Source organism: Strigops habroptila, chromosome 12 (genome assembly GCF_004027225.2).
Source record: "Strigops habroptila isolate Jane chromosome 12, bStrHab1.2.pri, whole genome shotgun sequence".
NCBI lineage: Eukaryota > Metazoa > Chordata > Aves > Psittaciformes > Psittacidae > Strigops > Strigops habroptila.
The window spans coordinates 26,812,029-26,834,868 of record NC_044288.2 but is presented as its reverse complement, the minus strand read 5'-3'; the positions used below and the strand labels follow the sequence as shown (position 1 = coordinate 26,834,868).

The 22,840-nt window shown below is 39.7% G+C and overlaps 1 protein-coding gene across 1 annotated transcript; it reads right to left on the bottom strand.

The window, feature by feature from the left end:
- Window positions 1–16,600: 16,600 nt before the first annotated feature.
- LOC115615498 lies at window positions 16,601–18,082 on the bottom strand. The gene is given in 3 exon segments (XM_030503645.1): window positions 16,601–16,817; window positions 16,819–17,433; window positions 17,435–18,082. Coding segments are annotated over 3 exon segments (1,398 nt in total). The 5' UTR covers window positions 18,001–18,082.
- Window positions 18,083–22,840: the final 4,758 nt, after the last annotated feature.

Below are 22,840 nucleotides of genomic sequence, written 5' to 3'. Positions count from 1 at the left end.
TGCATCTGTAAAGTTTTATTCTAACTACACAAGGTAAGGCTGTGGATACAGAATAGGAAACCAAAGCTATATATAGAAACTTGGAGCAAGTCACATTGTGGTAGACCAAATGTTGTATTTTAATGTCTTGGAAAACAAAAAGCTGTGCCCTGAAAGACAGGCATCTGAAGTCATCACAAATGCACATCAGGATAAAGTTGCTGATCTTAGAAAATTTTGAAGTTCACTGACTTGTGTATTAACCTGTTTATGTATCTGTGTCTGAAAAAGCCAATCACAAATACTATGTTACTATACAAAAGCTATGAGTATATTACATTGAATAATGAAAATAAAGAAGATTTGTAAACTAGTTGGCAGTAGCCACTTATGTCTCAAAAGGAGCCATATTGTTTCAAGCTTCAATAAACTAGTGTGGGTTGGAGGAAGACATTCTGCCCAGAATTGAAGAAGCATCCTGAGATAGGAAAAAAACCCAACAAATCCAAGCTGATCCAAATTCTATGGATTTGGAAATATAAGACCCACTTACCTTGTTTTCTGACTATCAACTTCAGTTTATGTACTGAAAGATCTATGTATCATCTTGATTTGGGTAGAGGAAATATAATCGCTGACAGAGGTGAGTATTTTTAAAAGAAATTTGTATAATCTGATTTCCAGAGAGAAACCGAGCAAGTACAAGTGTTAAGCCTAATGTAAAATAATAGCATAAAATCTTCTGAATGTGGTGAGTATGAATACTTGATTAAAATATGTGGCAATTAAGGAATCATGAAATTTTCATAATTTATACAAAATAAAATTTTGTGAGTATTGTAAGAAAAAATAATAAATATTTCTCATTTGTTTTTGCTAGTAATATTCACTAATGCATATGTTAATATACAGTATCTTACATAAAATTACACTACTCTATGGGGACTATACTCTTGATAGAAATATGACATTCTGATTCATAAAAAGCACTTAAAAATACAACCATAACAAAGTAGTGTAAAAAAAAAAAAAAAGTAGTAGTGGTTTTATATGTCCGTATAGTAGTGAGTTTCTTGGAATACATTATGGCAGTGCCCATTTATTTCACCTTGAAATACCCAAACTATTATTATCTGTATTACATCCATTCTGGTAACAATCCTAAAGCATTATTAGTGCCCAATGATGTGAAGTCAAGTGCCCAATGATGTGATGCTTATAAAAATGGCCTCTTAAGAACAGTACAAAGAAAACAATATGCTAAGAGTTACTTCTGGAGTACAGGACATTAAAATGCTGCTAGATGATATCCCAGCTTGGGTTTAAAGAATTAATGAAGAACAAATGTTCTAACTGACATGTAAGCATGAAATTCTCTCTGTGGGTTGACCTTCATTCTTCTGCAGTTAGTTAATGAGGATTCTCTTTGTCATCTTTCTTGCTGAAAAACCTCGGGGCTTTGTATCATTATTGAATGAACACAATGTCACCTCAGCTGGCAGGAATGTTTTGTCTTTTGTCAGAAAAAGAAGTTTCCTCATGTCAGCTGGTGAAAGCACAACACTGCAACAAGCAATTGAGACCAGACATTTCAATTCAGCTAACTCAGCCCAGTGGAGATGTTTAGCCTGCTGTAGTTGTTTTGATCAGAATATTTAGGCTTCATTATTGTATGACTCTTGCATCTACTTCTGAAGTTTGCGACTTATTGTTATAAATTAATGATAAACAAAAGCATTTTACCTGGAGAGCTGCTCTCTATATTCCCCTTTCAACAGTTAATCACCATTTGTTGCAGAACAGTGTATTTTTTGAAATGAACACTTAAAGAACAGCTGCTTTTTATCCGATTCAAAATGACAAGTGTATTGTTAACTATCAGTGCATCTTGCAAAGTGGGGATCACATCTGCTTAAAAAACTGGAGCTGTAACTTTGAGCTTCTGTGAGCTATATTGTATTACAAAGAGCTGAATAAGGGGTAGAATGATAATTGCAAATTTTATCCAACATACCCCTATTATTTGGGATGCCCCCAATACTCATACGGTTTTCCCATTGTTCAGGACACCTATGGTCATTATACACAGCAGCAAAGCCAAAATAATAATAAAAACCAAGGGTGAATCTTGTGTCTGTACTTCAAAGTGGCACAAGGTGAATATACACATAGAAGGAGAGAGAAGGGATTCATTGAAAATAGTGTGAGAAAGAGTTATTAATTAGTTATTCACAAAGGTGTATTATATACAACATAGTTGATATGGGACCTTATCATGGACATTCAGAAGAGCTCTGTTAAAGGAAGTAGTAGGTGTGCAGATAGGCATGCAGTGGTAACAAAGTTTTACAAATAAAAAGGCAAATAATACCTTTTTTACATCCTTTTTGGCTACTACGGAAAAGATCTGTCCCTTTTTTTTTCTTTCCCCCAAAAAGAAATCCAGTCAAATATGAAGATTATAGGATCATAGAATGGTTTGTGCTGGAAGGGACCTTAAAGCTCATCCAGTTCCAACACTCTGCCATGGGCAGGGACACCTTCCAGTAGAGCAGGTTGCTCCAAGGCTCGTCCAACCTGGCCTTGAACACTGCCAGGGATGGGGTAGCCACAGATTCTCTAGGCACGCTGTGCCAGCACCTCAGCACCCTCACCGGAAAGGACTTCTGCCTAAGACCTCATCCCAAACTCCCCTCTGGCAGGTTAAAGCCATTCCCCTTGTCCTGTCCCTACAGGCCCTTGTCCAAAGCCCCTCTCCAGGTTGCCTGTAGCCCCTTTAGGCACTGCAGCTGCTCTAAGCTGCACCAGAGCTGCTCCAGCCCTCGCAGCATCTCCATGGCCTCCTCTGGACTCGCTCCAACAGCTTCACGTCCCTCTTGTGCTGTTGCTCCACAGCTGGATCAGGACTGCAGGGGGGTCTCACAAGAGCAGAGAAGAGGGGGAGAATCCTCTCCTCGACCTGCTGCTCACGCTTCTATTGAAGCAGCCCAGGACACGGTTGGCTTTCTATGCTGCAAGCACACATTACTGGGTCATGTGAGTAAAACCCCCAAGTCCTCCTCCTCAGGGCTGCTCTCAATCCATTCTCTGCCCAGCCTGCAGTTGTACTTGGGATCGCACTTCAAATCTCAAGCATGTGGAACTATTGCTGTGCTGGAGATGAGAGTGGAAGAGACAGATATTTCTCCATACTGGGGAAGCTGTTTGGGTGAGACTAAAACTGACCTGCTCAAGACCACGTAAATTGGATTGGAACTCTTAGTTCTGTGCTGAATGGTTAAATGTTTTGTATGCACTGAAAAGCTATAGGGCAGTATAAATTAAATTTCTGACTTATGCCTTTTTCCCATCCCACAGAACCATATTCAGATTTTAAAAATTCACACTGGGATCAGTCTGATATCTTTCAAAGCTTTCTGTGAAAAATGAGATCCATCCTCGAAAAGGAAAAAATTTAGTGATCAGACCTTCCTTTGGAAAGTGAGAGGCACAGGCAGGAATTTTTAATCCAGTTAACATTTGTCTATTTTCTACTCAGAGATGTCTCCTTTCACTCTAGGATTTTCTTCAGAATTGACTTCTGCTGCTTTTTGTTTCAGAAGTGTGGGTGAGATAGTGTGTTTTAAAATAAATTGTTTGTCATAAATCAATATTTTTCAACTAAAAGGAAAAAAATACAGTTGACAATTTCAGATCACTCCAATTCAGCTGAACCTTTGTGTGACATAATGGTGATCATTGTATTTAAACAGGGTTGCCTACTCTAATAATGTGAGGAGCTATAGTGTTATAGTTCACGTCATAAGGTAATGAGCAACAGCAAATGAGACCTGAAATGATATGGTGTATTCAGAGGTTTTCTTATGTTGCACTTTGCCTTATAGTAATTTCCCCCACTTTGGTTTTTTTTTTTTTTTTTTTTTTTTTTTTTTGGTAAGATTAATAGATACATATTACTGTGAATCCGATTTGTTATTAACATATAGTGGAAAGGAATGACAGTTGTGAGGTTTGTTATCCTAATATTCAGCTTCTCTTCAATCTTGTAAACTGCATTTTTGAGCTGACAGGCACATATGTTTTGTTAAAGTCATTAAAATACTGCTGTATTAAATACTTCTCTAAAGTAAGTACAACTGTGTTACCTTCTGGTTATTAGGATACATATGTCTAATATACATTCATTTTGGAGTCCCTTAGGGGACAGCCTTGTTATTGATACAGCATAGAACAGCTGAGTGAGCATATGGTTTACTAAGACATGCTTATATTAATTATATGTGAATACTATTCAAAAGGATGACTGGTCTGAGAGACCCTTTGTGGTCACTACTTTGAATCTCAGAGCTCAGTATTCTTGATCCAATCTATTTGTCTTTGAATGGAAAAATCGTTGTATTTGTGTCTAAACTGGAAATTAATGAAACATTTAAAAACCTACTATTATGAAAACTCAAACACTTAATGAATATGCAAAACAGAAGGAAATGTTGCAGGCATGATGAAATTGCATGTGGGAAGGTCTAGAGTTTATGTATTTCTGCAATGCCTTACGCAGCAATCTGATCCATAATGGGTCCTTACACAACATATATAAGAAAGCAGAACAATCTAATAGATGCAGCTCAAAATCAAAATCAGTTACAATCCTGTCTGTATGGCTTCCATCCTTATACTGCTCAACTGATGTGCTTTTCGGATATTGCAATTCCTGCTCTATTGCTTACCACCAGTGAAGATTTATGATGATCTTTTAAGGTTGTTTTTCAATCCAGGAGATGACACAGTAGGCACTGTGTCCTGCAGTGCACCATTGCATCTCTTACTGGAGTGCCAGGCAGAAGATTTTATGAGCCTGAAAGTAAAATTGCATGGATTTAAGCCTGGAGAAGGTCCAGCGTGGAACAAGCTGAGGACTATTCAGTTTTTTGTTTCTTCCTCTCACTTTGCAGCTCCTCTGATCCCAGAAAAGGTGCAATCAGTGCCTAACACCTAGAATTGCACGTGCCATGTCTGCTTTGCTTGACTTATGACAAGTTTTAGACTTTCTGTGATACTGCTGAAGCAAAATAGGCTGCACTTGACTTTTTCCATCACTTGGGTCCTTAGCTAGTCCCTAGTTTGTTGCACAGTACACAACTTCAGGAAAAAAAAAAAGGTACTAAGAAGATTGTTTCATTAATGTTCTAATTGCTCTGCAGATACAAAAAGAACAACGTTTGAGACTTTCCTGTGTTAGCAGAATCTGAAAATACTGAATAAGGTCCAAGAACTATGTAAGCAAAACAATACAGTAAGAACAATGTTTTAGTAATATTTCCTATCCAATGAATTTTATTTACTTTTTTTTTAAAACTCAAGTGTACTTTTCAGCATTACTTCAACAGCACTAGGGCAGAAGCTATTAATAAGTTACATTTGAAGCCCTACACCCATCATGCAATTAGTCATGGGGTGTTGAGACATTAATATAAACTCAGCTGTGGAATGGGGAAGAGCAAAAGTTGGTCCAAGTGTATAAAAGTAAAACCAATCTAAATACTTTTGTCCTGGGTCTATCACTGGCTATCTCAAAACAGCAGCTTGTGTGATGGGCAGTCAGGAAGGCAGCATGTCCCAGCATCCACTGGGGATGAGGGACTCTTCCTGACCAGTCAGAAGTATTCCTGCCACTGCTCTGAGCCTCGCTTTCCCCAGCTGCGAACAGAGATAGCACACGTACGGCATTGCACACCTAACGTAAGATTTTATTTGGAGCATTTCATTTTGGAGTTATGCAAAAAAACCTGAGGGACTTTAAAGCTCTGGGATCACTTCTTAGAAATACGTCCTAGAAATCTAAACCCTAAAGTAGCCTAACAATGAAATGTAATTCTGATTTGTACACACATACCTGTCATTCTTAAAAGCGATGAAGTTCAACTATAAAATTACCCACAGGGTAAAAATTTGCAGCAACATTTTGTTGTGCTGCTTCAGAGACAACAACCTGCCCCTGAACCATCCCTCGCTTTGACTGGAAAACAGCAAGCCACTGGTGTCTGACAGGGGGTAAAACCAGCACACTGTTTCATCAGTGCAGAGCGGCTGGTGTTCAGAGTTAAGCTGAGCATTTCTTTACATCACCAGCTTAGTAGAGAGTCAACAAACGTGTTCTTGTCTCCAGGTGAAAAGGATTAGCTCTGGATTCGTTTGTCATTCTTCCTTAAAAGGCCAGAGCAGGAATAAAGGGGGCATGCCAGTGTGGGGCTGCTCCTGGATGCTGCCTTAGTTCTATACCCCCTCTCTGAGGGGTGTGGTAGCTGCAGTTGCTGGGCTGCTCTTTGAGCCTGCAGCGAGGGTCTATCCAACTGTTTTGTTGCTCCTGAGCCCTGGTGCGTTTGGTGAGTAAATTGCCTGAAACAATGCAGGAGTGCTGGAGCTGATTTGGGGATGAGGGCTTTTGTAGCTCCCTGTATTTCAGATAAGAAAAGACAAGAATGGTGCCTGTGAGTCTTGTGATTTGTTGGTTTGGCTTGGTTTAAAGGGTGCTCGGGAAGTGAGCTGGTGTTTTCCTGTGATGTTTTCATTGTTAATAAGCTAACTGTAGGTGTGAGAGGGAGCTACCTGCAGTTACTGTGTGGCTGCTTGAGGCATGTGTGAGGAGGTCACTGTGCCTCACAGCCTGGCTGTGTGGCTGAGGTGCTGTGAGAGGTGGTGGCCATAAACAGTCTTACAGCAGCAGGTGTGCCTAACCCTGTGAGCTTTAATAATGCCTTTAGTAATGCTTGACTTACTTGGGAAGTGGGTTAATGGGAAACACCGAAATAGAGATCCTGAGGTTGAAAAGAATGGAAGGGGCAAACCACAAATGAAAATGTGGAGCTACTTTTCCTGACTGGGTGCTAAAATCTTGGCAAAGCTGGGAAAATGCCATGGTGACCCCAGGAGGCTTGTCTGTGCTCCTCACAGCTGGTGCTGCACTGCTTGCTTCTGCTTCATGCTGGTCCTTCCTCCAGCCTTCTCTTCCTTAAAAATGGCTGCTGGGAGTGTAATGCACTGACGCTGTGGCCTAGGTGCCTATAAGAGACTCTGAGGTGTTGTATTTAACTCTGGTTTTGTCTAGATCTTTAAATTATTTGCCCACATACAGCTTTTTTCTTTTTTATTAACCTTAAAATGGGGGAAGCATTTTACAGAAGTATAGTGAGGGCAGTCTTTATAAGTAGCCCTTGAGAGTGGGCTTTCTTCTACAGAGAAGAGACCATAGTAATTATAAAAGTGCGTTATCTGTAGCTTCTTATTTTGGCATTTAGTTTTTAAAGCTAAGCAGAAACCTTGTGGCTGACCTAAAAAATGTTATTGTGATTATTTTTTTAGTTGCATGTTATGTCAAAGAAAATAAACAAACACAGGTATAAAATCAGGAGTAAAAGACTTCTCTGGTCTCCCAGAATATTCTAGTCTTATCAATTTCTTTTTAGTAAAGTAACTAACAGCATCCTTTTCTTAAAGTGTGATGCAAATATCAATGTGCAGGCTTCCTTCATATGTATCCAGTACTCTTTTTATCAGCTACCCATAAGCAACAAACAGAAGCAAGAATAGGGACAGGAAACTTACTCTAATGTTCAGAGAGAACAGTTCACTGCTAGTATTAATGGAATCCCCCCCAGTGCAATTGATAAAGCATCTGCTTTCATGGAGATAGCTGCAATTGGAATGTGGTTAGTCCGACTCAAAATAGAGCTGTGGGTGGCATGGTTTCCTTGTCTACCTCTGTGGCTACTATGGGTTGACTTAATGTTTGCAAGTATAAAAATGCAACTCTTGCTTTGGGTGGTGCGGGGCACAAAAAAATCATGGTGATAATCCACTACAATTTCCTTAGAGAGATGTGATTTCTTGCGTAGGCAGTAGAAGCCTGGAAAAAGCAAGAAGCACTCAGCAGAAGTTTTGTCTTTGTTTCTTCCTAAAATAGGATTTCATAGTAGGGCATTATTTATAAGGAAAAAAAATCTCAACTTTTTTCTCTTTCAAGCTAGCTTTGATCAATGTTGATTGTAATAGCTGTGAGTATAAAATGAGAGAGTTGTTCAGAAAGGCAGTAGTCACACACTGCTTCCAATAAGCCAGTGTTGATTTATGCAACTTCGTGCAGTGTAGTTTGAAGAGCAAATACAACCACATGCTTTATTCAGTGTGGAAAGGCAACTGTGCTTCATATGAAGATGTGTCTGTATATTTGAAGGATGTTAGGCTATTTGACCCAATCTTTATTTTTCTTTTTCTTTCCAAATCTGGGACACTTGCTAAAATCATTGTTGAAATGAGTAGAGTGAAGTTGGCTGCTTAGGTTAAATACAAGGAAGAAGTTATTTACTGTGGGGGTGGTGAGGTGCTGGAACAGGTTGCCCAGAGAAGTGATAAATGCTTCATCTCTGGCAGTGTTCAGGGCCAGGTTGGACAGAGTCTTGGGTGACAGGGTCTAGTGTGAGGTGCCCCTGCCTGTGGCAGGGGTTTGGAACTAGTTGATCTTAAGGTCCTTTCCAGGACAAACTATTCTATAATTCTATTAAAATGGAATATGTATCTTGAGTTTCAGATTTAAAACTCTTTAGTTTCTGTTCTGTTTTTATCCCTAACTTAATTAGTAAACACTGCTGATGTTCAACATATATCAAGTGTCCTGGAAGTGGGAAAACAAAACTCCTAAATGATGCTGTGCTTGACAAAAGACTGAAATATTCTGACATTTTTAATCTGCGAATACTTGAAATGTAACAAGCTGAGTATTTGAAAATTGAGAGTTCCATAAAGTTTTCATACCAGAAGAGGAGGTGTTGTACTTTAATCACACTAGAAGGAACAGCTGACGCATAGTGCAACAGCAATAATTCCAAGCTAGAATCTTACAAATAATCTAGCTGCAAATTATATTGTCAAGAGAATCAAACTAGTTTGTAATATAGTCTCATACATATTAATTTGAGAGCCCTATAGGGGACAGTATTGTTATTAATACACAGAGGAACAGATGTGATAGCATATGGTTTACCAACTTGTATTTATGTTAATTCTATGTAAATAGGATTTTAATAAGGTAACATTAGTCTATAGCTTCATTTTCCTAATATATCTTTATTCTTTGAAGGGGATCATCTAAATTTGGGTCTAGGATCATAGAAAAAAAGGTTAGTGTAAAGAGTCCATTTTAGGTAAGACAAAAGTGGGTAAAAAAAGTATTGCTTTTTGTGGTCACTTAAAACTTCACTGATTAAAATAACTTTGAATTTTATTCACCAGTACCGCTGCTTCTGAAAACACTGCCAGATACCTACTTTTACCAGTTTAAAATGCTTATCTGTCCTGTGTTGATTGTTTGCAGCTTGAATGTCTATTCAGCTGGCTTGGAGAAGCTTACAAACCTTCCCATAAAATTTCCCATAAAATTTCCCATATCACCTTAAATCTGATGTCTCTTGAACTTGTGATGTAACCTATCTATTGCTGCTGGTTGGAAAAGCTGTGAATGCAGTTCTGAGTTAGCTCAGGCTTCTTCGTACCTTTCTCTGGGGCACAAATTTCTTAATTATGCTCCCAGGCACTGCTAGAAGCCATTTCAGTTTGTGATGAGAACAGAGTAAGCAATCTGTGTGCCTGCAAGCAGGTGAGGAAATAAAAAGTACTAATCGGCACTAGTGCTTCAGAGGACTTTGGAAAGTTTTCTGCCTGCTGTTAAGAATTTCTGTTTTAAACAATTGAATTGACTTTCTAAAGTATATCAGTGCAGCTCAACAGAATTTTGTCTTTTAGGTAGCAGAGAAGTTCTGTTCCTATGGGCTAGAAAGCCTTAAGGTGCATCAACTGTAACTTCCACTTCATGACTGAAAAAATGTGGAGAGGTGCAATTTAGTTGTCTCCCTAATAGAAATGTTTGTTTTGTTCTTTCAAGTCAAAAAAAGTCTGAAACTTGTTTTAAGTTTTTAACGTACAAAGAGTTCTGGGTTTGGGTTTTTTTTAGTGGGTGTGGGGAGTATAAATATGAAACTTGTTTAAGTTTACATGTGTAAATACAACCTACAAAGGAGCCTAGTGGAACTTTGTTGAGGTGTGCCAGAAATACCTTGTTGATGTTTGGTTTTGTTTTTCCTTCAAGTTAGGCAGGGGGTGTGGTTTGTTTGTGTGGTTTTGGTTTATTGTTGTTTATTTTGTGAAAATCCCTTCTGAGTTTTCTGGTTATGTTTTAAGTAAGCCGACAGCAGGTTCTGAATTGTGACTATTTGAAAAATGCTGATGGAAGTAAAACTTCAATGTAAATACTACAAAAAACCCCTCATGGTACTTTCCACCTTTCTGTTCCTTAAGTCTTGGGTGTAATTTAGGACTTGAACTGTGTCCTCACAAGGCTCAAGTTCTGTGTTAGGCTACCAGAGACTCTTCTATGCTGTACACTGCTTCTGACCATCTCTCATGACTTTTATACACAGAAAGATCATAGAATGGTTTGGATTGGAAGGGACATTTAAGCTCATCTAGTTCCAACTCCCTGCCATGGGCAGAGACACCTTCCACTAGACCAGGTTGCTCAAAGCCCTGTCCAGCCTGGCCTTGATAATATAAGCCTTTCAGTGAATGGGGGTGGATGCCCCTTGGATCTGACTGGCTAGTTGTGTAGCTGCATAAAATGTCTCTAGCACTGGCTTCATGCTAGTTGCTTCCTAACTCAGTAAATTTTTGTCTGGAAAAGTTCAGCCCGTCCTTCTGGAGGACTTTTATGTTGCACTGAAATTTCCCTTGACTGCTGTGGGGCTTTCAAATGATCCCAACAGCATTTGTGGTACCTTCCATATGTATGTTCTGTCACTGATCACAGGATGTCTGGTTTCTTTGTTTAATATGAATATTTAACTTTATAAAGTGATTTGACAGATTGCGATTGTAAAAGGCATCACACAAAGCCAAATTGTGTTCCATTCAATAATCTATTCCATCATCTATGTGTTATGTAATAATGCATATGTTGTTGCAGTTAATTTTCACAAAACACTGTGTAGCAATAATGTACAGTAAGCTCTTCAGGAATGTTTAGTAAATATGCATTTGGGCAGCATTATGGAAACAGCACTTACGGGAGGCAAGAAATAATGAAAATACTTTTATATTTTGATTCCCTAGAGAAATAAGCAAACACCCTCAAACAATGTGGAAATGAAACGGGAGAGAACTAAAAAAAATTCAACAGTCTTATTCCTTTGTTTATAGCTAAAACAAACCACATTTAACGTGGTCAGCAAGCAATATTTCCCCTTTCACTGTGAGCTACATCTTTGTTCATAGTAAGAAACACTGGAGATTCATAATACGTCCAAAGTAAAAGGACAGCTTGTGTCATCAGCAGCAGAGGGATATCGGATCATATATCTTTACCTGACAAGAGGTGGCAATTTAATCTGACAAATTTCTTGCCAATGAGGACAGCTTTAGGAGTTCAACTGCCTTAGTAAAGATTTGACATGTCATTGAGGCATGTTGTGCAGAAGCTTGACAATAAACTGGAACTTGCTAATGCAGTTTAGGATTGCTGTAAAAAATTATTGGAAACCAGAGACTGTAAAATTACTGTACTCCTCCAGAAATGTTTTTCTTTCCCTGCTGAATATATGTGATATTTAATGCACAGCACATGTTTAAAAACTTGTTTCCTGATGGTGTAAAACAAATCTATTACAATGCACATGAAATGGCAAGGAATTCATTTAAATGCATGTGAAAATAAACAGAATGGGAGAGCTGCCTTCTGGAGGTAAAGGAGAAGTCTGTCTGAACTTAAGGTTTAACTGCTGAATTGGTATGTCTTTGAGACTGTATTTATGTTCTTGTGGAGGGACCTAAGTGGCTTGTGGATTTCAAAAGCATGAGAAATGCTGGGTGAGTAATGAGGCACCCAAACAGCTGGGCACTAGGGTCATATGGGTGCTGGAGCAGAGCTTGCAGACTGCTTTTCAGCAAGACTAGTTTTCTAAATGCCCTTTTAAATCTGGTTGCTCTCTGAATGTGGAGCAAAAATAAGTTTGCATTTCTTTCACTAAATAAATCACTAATTTCAATATGAAGTGAAATAAAATTATTTAATATATAGCTTGCGTTTTAAGCTTGATTGGGGATTTTCAAGGTATTTGGGATAGGGTGTTCATAATAACCAATGGTGAAACAGCTCAGCAGTTCAGCACTCTGGGATGCGTTGATAAATGCCACCTAGAAGAATATTAGTTATGATCTCACAAAATTAGTGAATAAACTTCAGAATAAATGTGTATTGAAAAAGACTCTGGAAGAACTGGAGACAGACATATTTGATACATGTATCTTTCCTAATGTGGATGTCTTTTTAATTTCTACCTAGGCAGTCATTTTGAGACTTCATGTTAGCAGAAAACAGTATTGTTGCTTGAAAATTTCATTGATCACTGATGAAAGACAAATAATCATATTCTTTTGCTGCACACATTGTGAGCTCAGCTAAGGTAGATGTCTAGACCAAACTGCCTATAGTAGCGATTGGACAAAATTTTTATAGTTGTCAGTATTAAGGTGGGTCAGAATACCAATATCCTGACTACCTTTGGTGAAAAGGTAAATGAAAAAGTAAAATGAAGTCACAGTATCTGTTCCAGTGTAGAAGTGGATAAGTAGGAATTCCTGGAAAATCCAAGAAGGATGCAAAGCTGGTGTAGTTTAATCTTTATGATGACTTTCAAACGCATCACAGCTGAGGTCAATATGGGTATCGCTGGTGGCCATAACAAGTCTGGTAGAGTTTAAGAGTGGGCTTTATTCAGACTGGGCTTGCTTTCACCCAGCTTTGCTTTTTTGACATCTCTGTGTAGCTGCAGTTACTTGCTAATTACACACTTTGGCTCTCCTTTTTTGGCACATTTCTGGTGTGTGGTGATGTCACTAGTCTAGTTGTATCTTAATTACTTGGTGGCCATTGACAGTGTGTCTTGGCATCTGGGATCTTGCTGGGGAAAGAGGCTTGAAAGGGAATCCAGCTGTGCAGGTTAGGGTTTGCAAGGGGGGACCTTTTTAATAAAAAACCTTGGACACCAACTAGTATTTGTAAGTGATAATAAAAGATCGAAGGTCACTTTTGGGAACCTGGGATGTACTTAATTTTATGGCATTAGGCTTGATGATATTTTTTTTTTCTTTTCTGAACTGTTAAGATAGCTATTATAATGCCACAACTTAGCAATTAAACTGCAGAGAGTGAGCCCTGTTCAAAGCCAAGCCATGTTAGATGGGATTAATAGTCTGGTAACAAACAGAAATATCCTGCTTTGAGCATAGTGTAGCTGTTAGAACATACTCAGAGCAGAAATTAAACTGGTAAAATAGAGGTAACTTTGCTCTTTAAATTAATTTTGTAATAATAGATAAATTATAAAAAGTTGTCACAGACTTCAGGATTTTTGTTACAAGTCAGAACTGTATTTCTGTAGTAAATTTTGTGGGAGGCAGGTAGGGTACTGGCCTTCTGCAGCCAGTCTTGCTGCCTACTGTTTGTACAAATCTATTGTATTTGTCTGCCAGAACTCCACTGTTGTAGTAGTGCAAAGCCTGCAGCAGCCCTCCAACCTTCAGTAGTTTCTCTACTACAGGGGGTCAGTGAGCTGCAGCATGCAAGAGTAGGTTATCCAGATAGTCTGGGAAGTGCATTGCTCAAGCTGTTGTATCCACCCTTTTGCTCTTTATTTGTTTCTCTCCCCTGCTGCTTTAGGGTTATCAGCTGCATGTTGCCAATTAGGCTCATCAACATTGTCAATAACGGATGTGGAGCTCCTGGTAATCCCCCACCCTTGTTAGTGGACTGCAAGGGCTTCTGGCTGTTTGATGAGACAGCCTTCATCCCCCTTCAGGGAGCCAAGTCACTTTGTCAGAGACCAAGAGCTGTTTTTATCTGTTCCATCTTTTAAAGGTTCTTTTACTACCATCTTAGCTTCAGTTGGTTTGATTAGACTCTGGTTTAGCTACAGGTTCCAGCTTGCAGGAGAACATAATTAATTTCATCACAAATCAATATGAAAAGGATATTTTAAGAACTCTGCTTCAAGCTAAAGGTAATAGCACAAAGTTTCATTACCTGTCAAGCAGATGACTAGGGCATTATTTGAAATGCAAGCTGCAAGCAAAACTTCTTCAGTGTTACCAGTGTTATGCCATTACAGGATAAACCTGTAAATATGTTCATTAGACAGGATGCTCAAAGACTTCCAGCTTTTGCACTCTTACTGTCATCTTTGCTAAGGGCAGTGCCTCAATGCATGTACTTTATTTATTCCAAGATGAGGCAACTTCAATGCGTGTGCTACAACTGCTTTCTTCCTCCCAAGGGACTGATTCAGTTTAGGGGGAATGTAACACTTAGTGTCTTTTGGAAACAAGTTGAAATCAAAGCAATCTAGACTATAATTTTTTTTTCTGGGAAAACCTGTCCTATAGTGGATGGTTTTTTGTGAGAGTGTTCTAAATCTTAACACTTTTTGCCATCTAACTAATGGGGGGGTGGTTGTCTAAACATTCTGTGGAACCCGTAGTGGAATAAGGAATCTGCATATTTGTTCTCTAGCCACTAAGGTAGAGAGGGAGGAAATCTCAGCACAATGGTTCCATTCCTCTTCTAGCTCAAGAATAAAATTAGAGGCTTGCCATAATACGGAGTCTGAATTACTGTGTAATTACTAATGGTATTGAGATGAACAATTAGCATCTGAAGTTACACTCATAAGTAACCTCTACAGTACGAGACATCATGCTATGGACCATTGAAAATATAAAACATGTGAAAAACAATCTCAGCCAAGGGCTTTGTGAGCCATTTGCTTGTCTGAACAGCAGCCAGTGACGGGATGGTGCTAGTGAGCTTTTGCTTTTAAGTGCCGGTGGCAATAAGCCAGGAACGGTGAAAAGCATAGCACAGAATCGAAATCTAATAATTTCACCAGGGATTTTTTTTTTTTTTTTTTTTAACTTGGGAAAAAGTGTAGGAGAGCTTGAGACCCAATTTCTATTGGGTACATAAGCAGTATAGGTGTAGGGAATTGCATACTGATCTGAAATGTGGTAGGAGTATTTGATTCATCTGAATTGCAGCATTGAATACTGGCCCCTGTGCTCACCAGTAGCATTCTTGATGCATTTAACTATCAAGATTGTATGCGTGTTTTGGGATACGTTAAAATCTGTAGTTGGACTAAACCAAAGCACTTTGCTGGTGCATTTTAATTGATTGCTGCAGTAATTTCTTCAAAGCAGAACATTCTGAGATTTTGTTCCACTCAAATTTTGGTAGAAATTTAAATATCGACAACACATGCTTCACAACACCATGGCTGATGGGTTATTGATTCATAACAATTTTTTAATCCTCTGGATATTGAGTAAATTATGAAGCTATTACATTGATATCACTGCATTTATCACATTTGTCTTTAGCAAGTTACAAATTATTTAACTTTGGTGCTTTGTCAGCAAAACTTTGAAATTAGATTTGAAGGAATTAGCATGTACAATGACATTGTGCAGTGAGTTATGAATCACTTAAAATAAGCTGTTGCCGAAAGGTTGTCAGGGTCTGATTGGAGAAAACCCCAGTTTCAGACCCTGTTTCAGTTTGTGATCCCAAGAGTGAAATTAAGATGCAAATGAGGTCAAGCACCGTAATTGGTCAGTTTGTTTATTACGTAAAGACAGTTATTATAACAAAGGGAAATTATTGTAATAAAGGGATAGTGATAAGACAGATTGGAAAAAAGGTAGAAAATGAAGCAACGATTCGGGGTGCAGAGAGAGAGGGAGTCCATAGTAGTCATTGGTGGAGAGTGTCCTCACGGAGGTGTCCTTCTGGAGTCATCCTCATGGCAATGGCTCCCTTGGTGATGTCTCTCGGTGTAGCACTTCAGTGTACAATTCCCCCCTTTGAGGCTTACAGGATACGCATATACCCTATAAGCCTCATCTCATATGTTCTCATATTTAATTCTGAAACACCATTGTGAACAGCAACATTGAATCATGCCTGCTGGAGTACAAACACATAATTATGATTATAATTATGACAAGTTCTTTAACCATGTCCAGTTTGGTAGCCTGAGGTAAGTTTGTACCATGACTCCTCAAAACCCGTGTGGTATCATCTCTAGTGACTTGGTGCAAGAGTTGTCCCCAAATTTCAGCCAGATCTATAGATATTTTGCTGCTCTGATCCATGTATGTGCAGCAGGTTGTATTTATAATTGTACAGATGCCTCCTTGGGACGCTAATAGCAAGTCAAGGGCTAGACAGTTTTGCAGTGTCACCTGGGATAGGCTGGATACCTCAGTCTTTAATGCCTGTGTAACATCTAACAAAATTGTGAAATCCTGTGGGGCAATTGGCAATAGCATTATGAGTTGAGTTCTCTATAAGGTTGTACAAAACATACAAAGCAAGTGAAAAATGTGGCACCAGATCAGATCCCACAAAACAAGCAACCCACCTTAATTATTTTCAGTGAGCTGTCGAATGTACATCCACCCTCCTCCCCTCCACTCACAACCAAGGGGTGGAGCTAGTTAGTGGTGGGGGTACTGTGGCTTTTCACGTTTCCTTTCCTTTAGGGCCCATGGGGTTTATTTCGGGCCACTCTAACACCAGCTTTTCCAATTCATCAGTGGGTAATCCACCCATTAAATCTTTAGGAACACCCTTTCACCACCCCAATGTCCACAACTCTTGCCTTTTATTAGGAACATTTCTGCCTCCCGGCCAATTAGGGGGTGACGGGCGTTTGCCATTAGTCGGACATGGAGCGGTTTTCACCTCTAGTTCGCCTCGGTCCCTTAGTATCAATTTTACTAGAAATATTGACAGGACCATACAATTCCTGGGCAACTTCCCCCCATGTACATACTTTCTTTTCTGCCTTTCGATCAGGTGATAGCAGTCCCTTCAGGGCAGCAATGGCCTTTTCACTTTGGGGTGTTGCTTGTCTCTTTCCCTGCAACTGGATCCCCACGGCTTTCAAGGAGTCGGGGAGACCCCGAATAAGGGGAGTCATATGTTCGGGATCGACCGGTATCATCATCGGGGACTCCTGTTTAAGTTCCCGATCGTACATCATTTGCAGACATGCCGCTTTCTGTACATTTTCTACCAACGGGTCGACTGTCCCTGTGATGGAGAGGGGATCTCCCCTTTCCAAAGGGTTAAGTCCTCCAGCCCAGTAAGTTGCTCTTTGAGTTAACGCGCAGGGTGCGCGGTGGTTACCGGTGGTTAAAAATACTCCCGGCCCCCAATATCCCTCAGCTTCCTTCTCACTTAGTAAAATTTTATCTCCCCCAGACAGCCATACTCTCCAAACAGATTCGGTTTCTGATTCTTTTGGAGTACGACCGAATTCCTTTTTAAGTTTAGCTAATTCCGTAGCAGTAACGGAACCTCTTTGGTGGGAATTCGTCCTCTCCGTCTTTGTAAGTATATTCAGTTTTTTTCAAGGGTCGGAGAGAAGCGGCAGGAACATTTAATTTTTCTAACCTTAGTCTCGCCTCTTCCAGGCCATTGTGGGGGTATTCAATTGTTTTCTCGGACGGCGGAGAGGCGCTTTTCTCTGCCAGGAGTTGCTCTTTCAGGGCTAATTGCAAGTAGTTAGCCTGACTTTTCTCTTTGTCTAACTGTTCTTTTAAGTTAACTACCTGGTCCTGCAGAGCTCGGACCAGGTCTTGTAAAGTTTGTATGAACCGCGATTCAGCCGTTTGTTCTCCAGCCTCTACTGCAGCAGCCAAGCTGGCGCCCGGTATGGCCGCCGCAATCGATTTACCCTTTCCGGGCCGGAGTTTTGCGTCCTTTTGCAAGGCGCTTACTCGGTCTGTTACACTTTGCAAATTATGCCAATTTTTCTTGGCCCATTCTACGCCTGGCAGAGAGGGGCGAGCCTTATGTTTCTCTAAAAGACCATAAAACGCATCTTTGCCCTGAGGGGCAGCTTCACCGCTATTCATTTCTGAATGGGACAGTCGTCTCAGGAAAGCAGCACGTTTTGTTTCAACAAAACCCAGCCCTTAAGTCCCTGAGAGACACGCACGTAATACAAAGCAACAGGTTGGGGTAGTCGTCTCAGGGAGGCAGGAGGTCTGTTTCACAAAATCCACCCTTACGTCCCTGGGAGGTACACGCGTGATACCTCACACTTTACGTGACATTGCGGTACTTTTCACTGCAAGGGATCCTGTCCGTGACGCCAATTTAATGTCGGGGTCCGACTGGAGAAAACCCCAGTGCCAGACCCTGTTTCAGTTCCTGATCCCAAGAGTGAAATTAATACGCAAACGAGGTCAAGTACCGTAATCGGTTAGTAAGTTTATTACAAAAAGACAGTTATTATAAAAAAGGGAAATTATTTTAATACAGGGGATAGCGATAGGACAGACTGGGGAGAAAAGGTGGAAAATGAAGCAAGGATTCGGGGTACAGAGGGAGAGAGTCACCACCGTGGATCCAGCGGTGTCCCGGGGATCTGTTGCTGTCGTCGTCGCCGGTGGTGGGAGTCTTTCAGGGTTCGTAGTCAGTTTCGGAGCAGAGTGTCCCCCAGGAGTCCGTAGTAGTCGTCGGAGGTGGGTGTCCTCGTGGAGGCGTCCTTCCGGAGTCGTCCCCTTGAAGGTACCCTGTGGAGTGTGTCTCGTGGAGTTGCCTTCATGGCGATGTCTCACGGAGGGTGTCCCTCAGGGTCCGTAGGAGTCATCGGTGGAGAGTGTCCTCACGGAGGTGTCCTTCTGGAGTCATCCTCATGGCAATGGCTCCCTGGCGATGTGCCTCTTGGTGATTACCTTTTCCCGCTCTTATAATGAGTTGGGGGGAGTACCTCTGTTCTTCATGTCACGTGTTACACGTTCCCGGTGGACCAGTTTCCCTGGTCTGGCAGCCAGCTCTTCAACTGCACATGTCTGCACACACACGCGTCTGCAGCAATTCTTGGTATAACGGGCAATTCCTCACACCAGTCCTGGAGATCTTAGCTCTTTCCCGCTCATCCCTCAGGCAATGGACAGTGGAAGAGTCTTATCTTAACTCCTCCCACCCATTTCTGAGACAAAAGATAGGTAGGATCCCATCTCGGCTTTTCATACCAATCTTTGAGACAATGGACTGGTGGAATCCCATCTCAGCTTCCCATACCAATCTTTGAGACAATGGAGTCTGATTTCAGATCAATCTCTCACAAAGGTAAGTTCTTAGAAGTTTATATCTGAATTTTAGCTGAACGAGAAGGCTCTAGGTTTTTTAGAAGGCAACATGTAAGGGTTACACATTAAAAAGGAGTTTAACGTAGTATTCTGCTCAAGGATGAGTTTGTTCTTGATGATACAGTATTTTCATATTGCTGTACCCACTGGAACCTGTACAGGGAAAACAGAAAAACATACACTGGAGTGAACCTGCAGGTCTATTTGTAACTCTGTAGATGGGCAGGAGTTTCTCAAGGATATTAAGTTAAAAGAAGTGCCAGCAGCATACGGGTTGTTCTGATACAGCTACCTTACTAAAAGTATCATATACCCTTTCTTAAATTGCAATTAAATCTCGATTGTTGCATAGCCCTGTATGTTGATTTGTACCTTTTTTTTTTTTTTTTTTGGTACATTTCAAAGTGGGCTTTCATTTACTCCTGCTACCAGTTCTTGAGTTCATATCGTTGTGTTTCCCATGGCAACAGATTTCTGTGACTGAGCGAGTATCATTTTCTTGCTTTAGGTGTTAGCTAAGGTATGAACACAGAGCCTCACACAAAGGACTAGTAAAATACAATTTTTAAGGAATTCTTTCTCTGAATCTTCTTGGGGGGTTTTGTTTGTTTTTAAATTAAAAGTTAATAAGTATGATTTCTTATTCATATAGTGCATGTAAATACTGCAAGCTCTGATAAGATGTTTTTGTAAGCAAAATGCATTTAATGCTTGAGATCAGAACTCCTGTGGATACTCGAGTGAATAGCTCAACTTGGCTGTTTGCTTGCTGCTTTTATGCTTGACTTATCTAACACTTGGGAGAGATTGTGTGGTGCTAATTACACGAAATACAATACCATTCTTCTCTCTTCATAGAAATACCAATTTTATTTATTTTTTTTTTTTTTATATTGTGGGTCATTTCTGTTGAAAGACTGCTCTTTACCCCATAAGTTCTGTTATGGTAACTTTAACTTGATGTTCACTAACGCTGTCCTGATTTAAGCATTCCATCCCCCTCAGGAGTTACACTCACAAAATGTGAGCATATTCATCTTGAAGAGCAGAAAACTTTCTTCCAAGAGAGATGATGTTGACAGAAAGACATTGTAGTAAGGAATTAATCTTTACTTTTCCTAATTAGTTTTATTTTGTGTAATAAATCCCCCAGGCAACAAGAGTTAGAAGTTATACTACTGCCTTGAAGCATCCAAATCAGTGAAGTGTGTAAGGCTGAAACAAATGTCTGTCTCAATTAGCAAGCAGTCAGAAACCACAGAACACAAATGCAACACTTCCATGAATTTCTGCCATGATGAAAACATGCATGCTTTTCATATGACTTCCTTATTACTGTGAGTGTTTGAGTTCTGGATCTTTACTATAGGTAATAATAATTGACTGTGCTGTAGACAGCTACCTGAGTCAAATGCTAGCTCTCTTCCTGTAAGTGGCATGATCTGCCAAGCCAGTCTGGCTTCAAAAAGCCATAGGTGCAAATTCTTCTCTGTTTATATGCATTTAATGAAAAGGAAGTAAGATAAAATAGTTTTTAAAAACAATCAATCAAAGAAACAAAACCCTTGCTTGTAACTTTACTTTTTATTCTTAGTAGAAAAAATAATAGTAGTTCTAACGAAGAGCCAGAACCAGATAACATTGCTAGAAAGTACTCTAGATGATACTAATCATAGTTTGCAGTTTTGCAGTTCTAAATATTGCAAGAGCTTTACAACTTGACTGTCCAGTTGCTTGATTTTTGTCTTGTAATATCTTCTACTGCAGTCATTAACCCAGCATATCTGTTGATAAGAACACAGTTGTGCAGCAAAGCTCATTCAAAAAATGTGAGCTTGTTCTTATTTGTCATATTCTGCCTTTATTCTGTCAGTTGGAATGTGGAGATTGGAAATCAATGAGTTTGACTATACTTGTCTAAGTGCCAAGATATTTTCCCACTTTTCAAGTGAATGTGCTGTAGCTCTGTGATAAGTAACATCAAAGCACAGTTTGCTAATTTATTACTTTCCGCAGGGTTTAATGTTTGCTGCAGCCTTATTTCTTGAGCTTGTGTTACCTCCAACTTTTGATAGATGATAAATAGGAACATACAATTTCAGTAAATTGGTTGGTGGTTAAACAAGACAGATATTGTTAGAATAGCTTTGCTCATACTGTTTTATTAAAAATGAAAGAACTGTAGAAAACCTGGTAGGAGAGTAGTAATAAACTTCAAGTGCAAAATGTGAAACCTGTGCTTAAAAAAAAAAACTTGTAAAAATCCATACCTGCTGGTATTTCAGACCAAGTTAGCTAATTTACTGATCTGTCTTCTGGTTTATATGGTGATCCAGGAAAAAATATATGAAGTCCGCCAAAAAACCCACCTGAAAACATAACAATTGTCAGGCAGTAATCCCTGCCAGTATTTGAAGGATGACATTTTGAAAATGGGGACTAGAAATTGATTGGTTAGCATTAAGCAGCTCTTAAAGTTGCAAGGCATTTATTCTTAATCAGGGTGCAAATATGGAAGGGCATATCTTCATATGGTGATTACTTATAGTAGGTATTAATAGCCATTCATGAAGAATAAAACTTAGATACAACAGACCTCATCAACTTTATTTTTAGATAATAGTCTGTGTTTGACAAGGCATGATATTGATAATTCATCACAATAAGAAAAGATTAAAATCTTTGTTAAATAGGATTGGTTTTCATTATATATTGAGTTCTGAGAATTCGGTATATCATAAATCTTTGTTAGAGAGGGAGAATATTTCTTTTGCAGGTCTGCTGATCAGATTTCTGCAAAATTGCAGGCATGTGAGAAAGATGGCTAAAAGAATAGAAGCATGAAATGCTTGCCTTAGTAATTCCCCTGCTCTTTACCTACTTTTGCAACCTTAATTTTGTATTCTTATGAAAACCTGAAACTGACACAGAAAACAATAACTAAGAATTTAACCAGCGTATACAGTGGCAATTGTTTGTGGTCATTTTGGCATAGAAAGTTCATAGAATGGTTCTCAGATTAGTCTGGTTGCAGTAAAGGTGTCAAAAAAAGCTTCATTAATCTTTTGAGTCTTCTTTCTGTTTCCATTTGTAGGAAATAAGGTGACAACGTTTTGCTGTTTATGATTTTTGTTCTCTTCCTAAGAAGGTGTCCTGGGTTCAGCTGTAGCAGTCATTTTTCTCCTTCTTAGTAGCTGGTGCAATGTTGTGGTTTTTAACTTTCAGCCTGGCAACAACGCTGATACCACCGATGTTTTTAGTTGTTGCTAAGTAATGTTTATTCCAACCAAGGACTTTCTCAGTCTCATGCTTTGCCAGGGAGGAGGGGAAGCCGGGAGGAAGCAGAGACAGGACACCTGACCCAAACTAGCCAAAGGGGTATTCCATACCACAGCACGTCATGCCCAGTATATGAACTGGGGGGAGTTACCCGGAAGGCCCAGATCACTGCTCAGGTCGGGCTGGGTATCAGTTGGCGGGTGGTGAGCAGTTGTATCCTCTCCCCTTGTTATTTTCCTAATCATCATCATTATTATTGGTGGTAGCAGCAGTAGTTTTGTATGGTACTTTAGTTACTGGACTACTCTTATCTCAACCC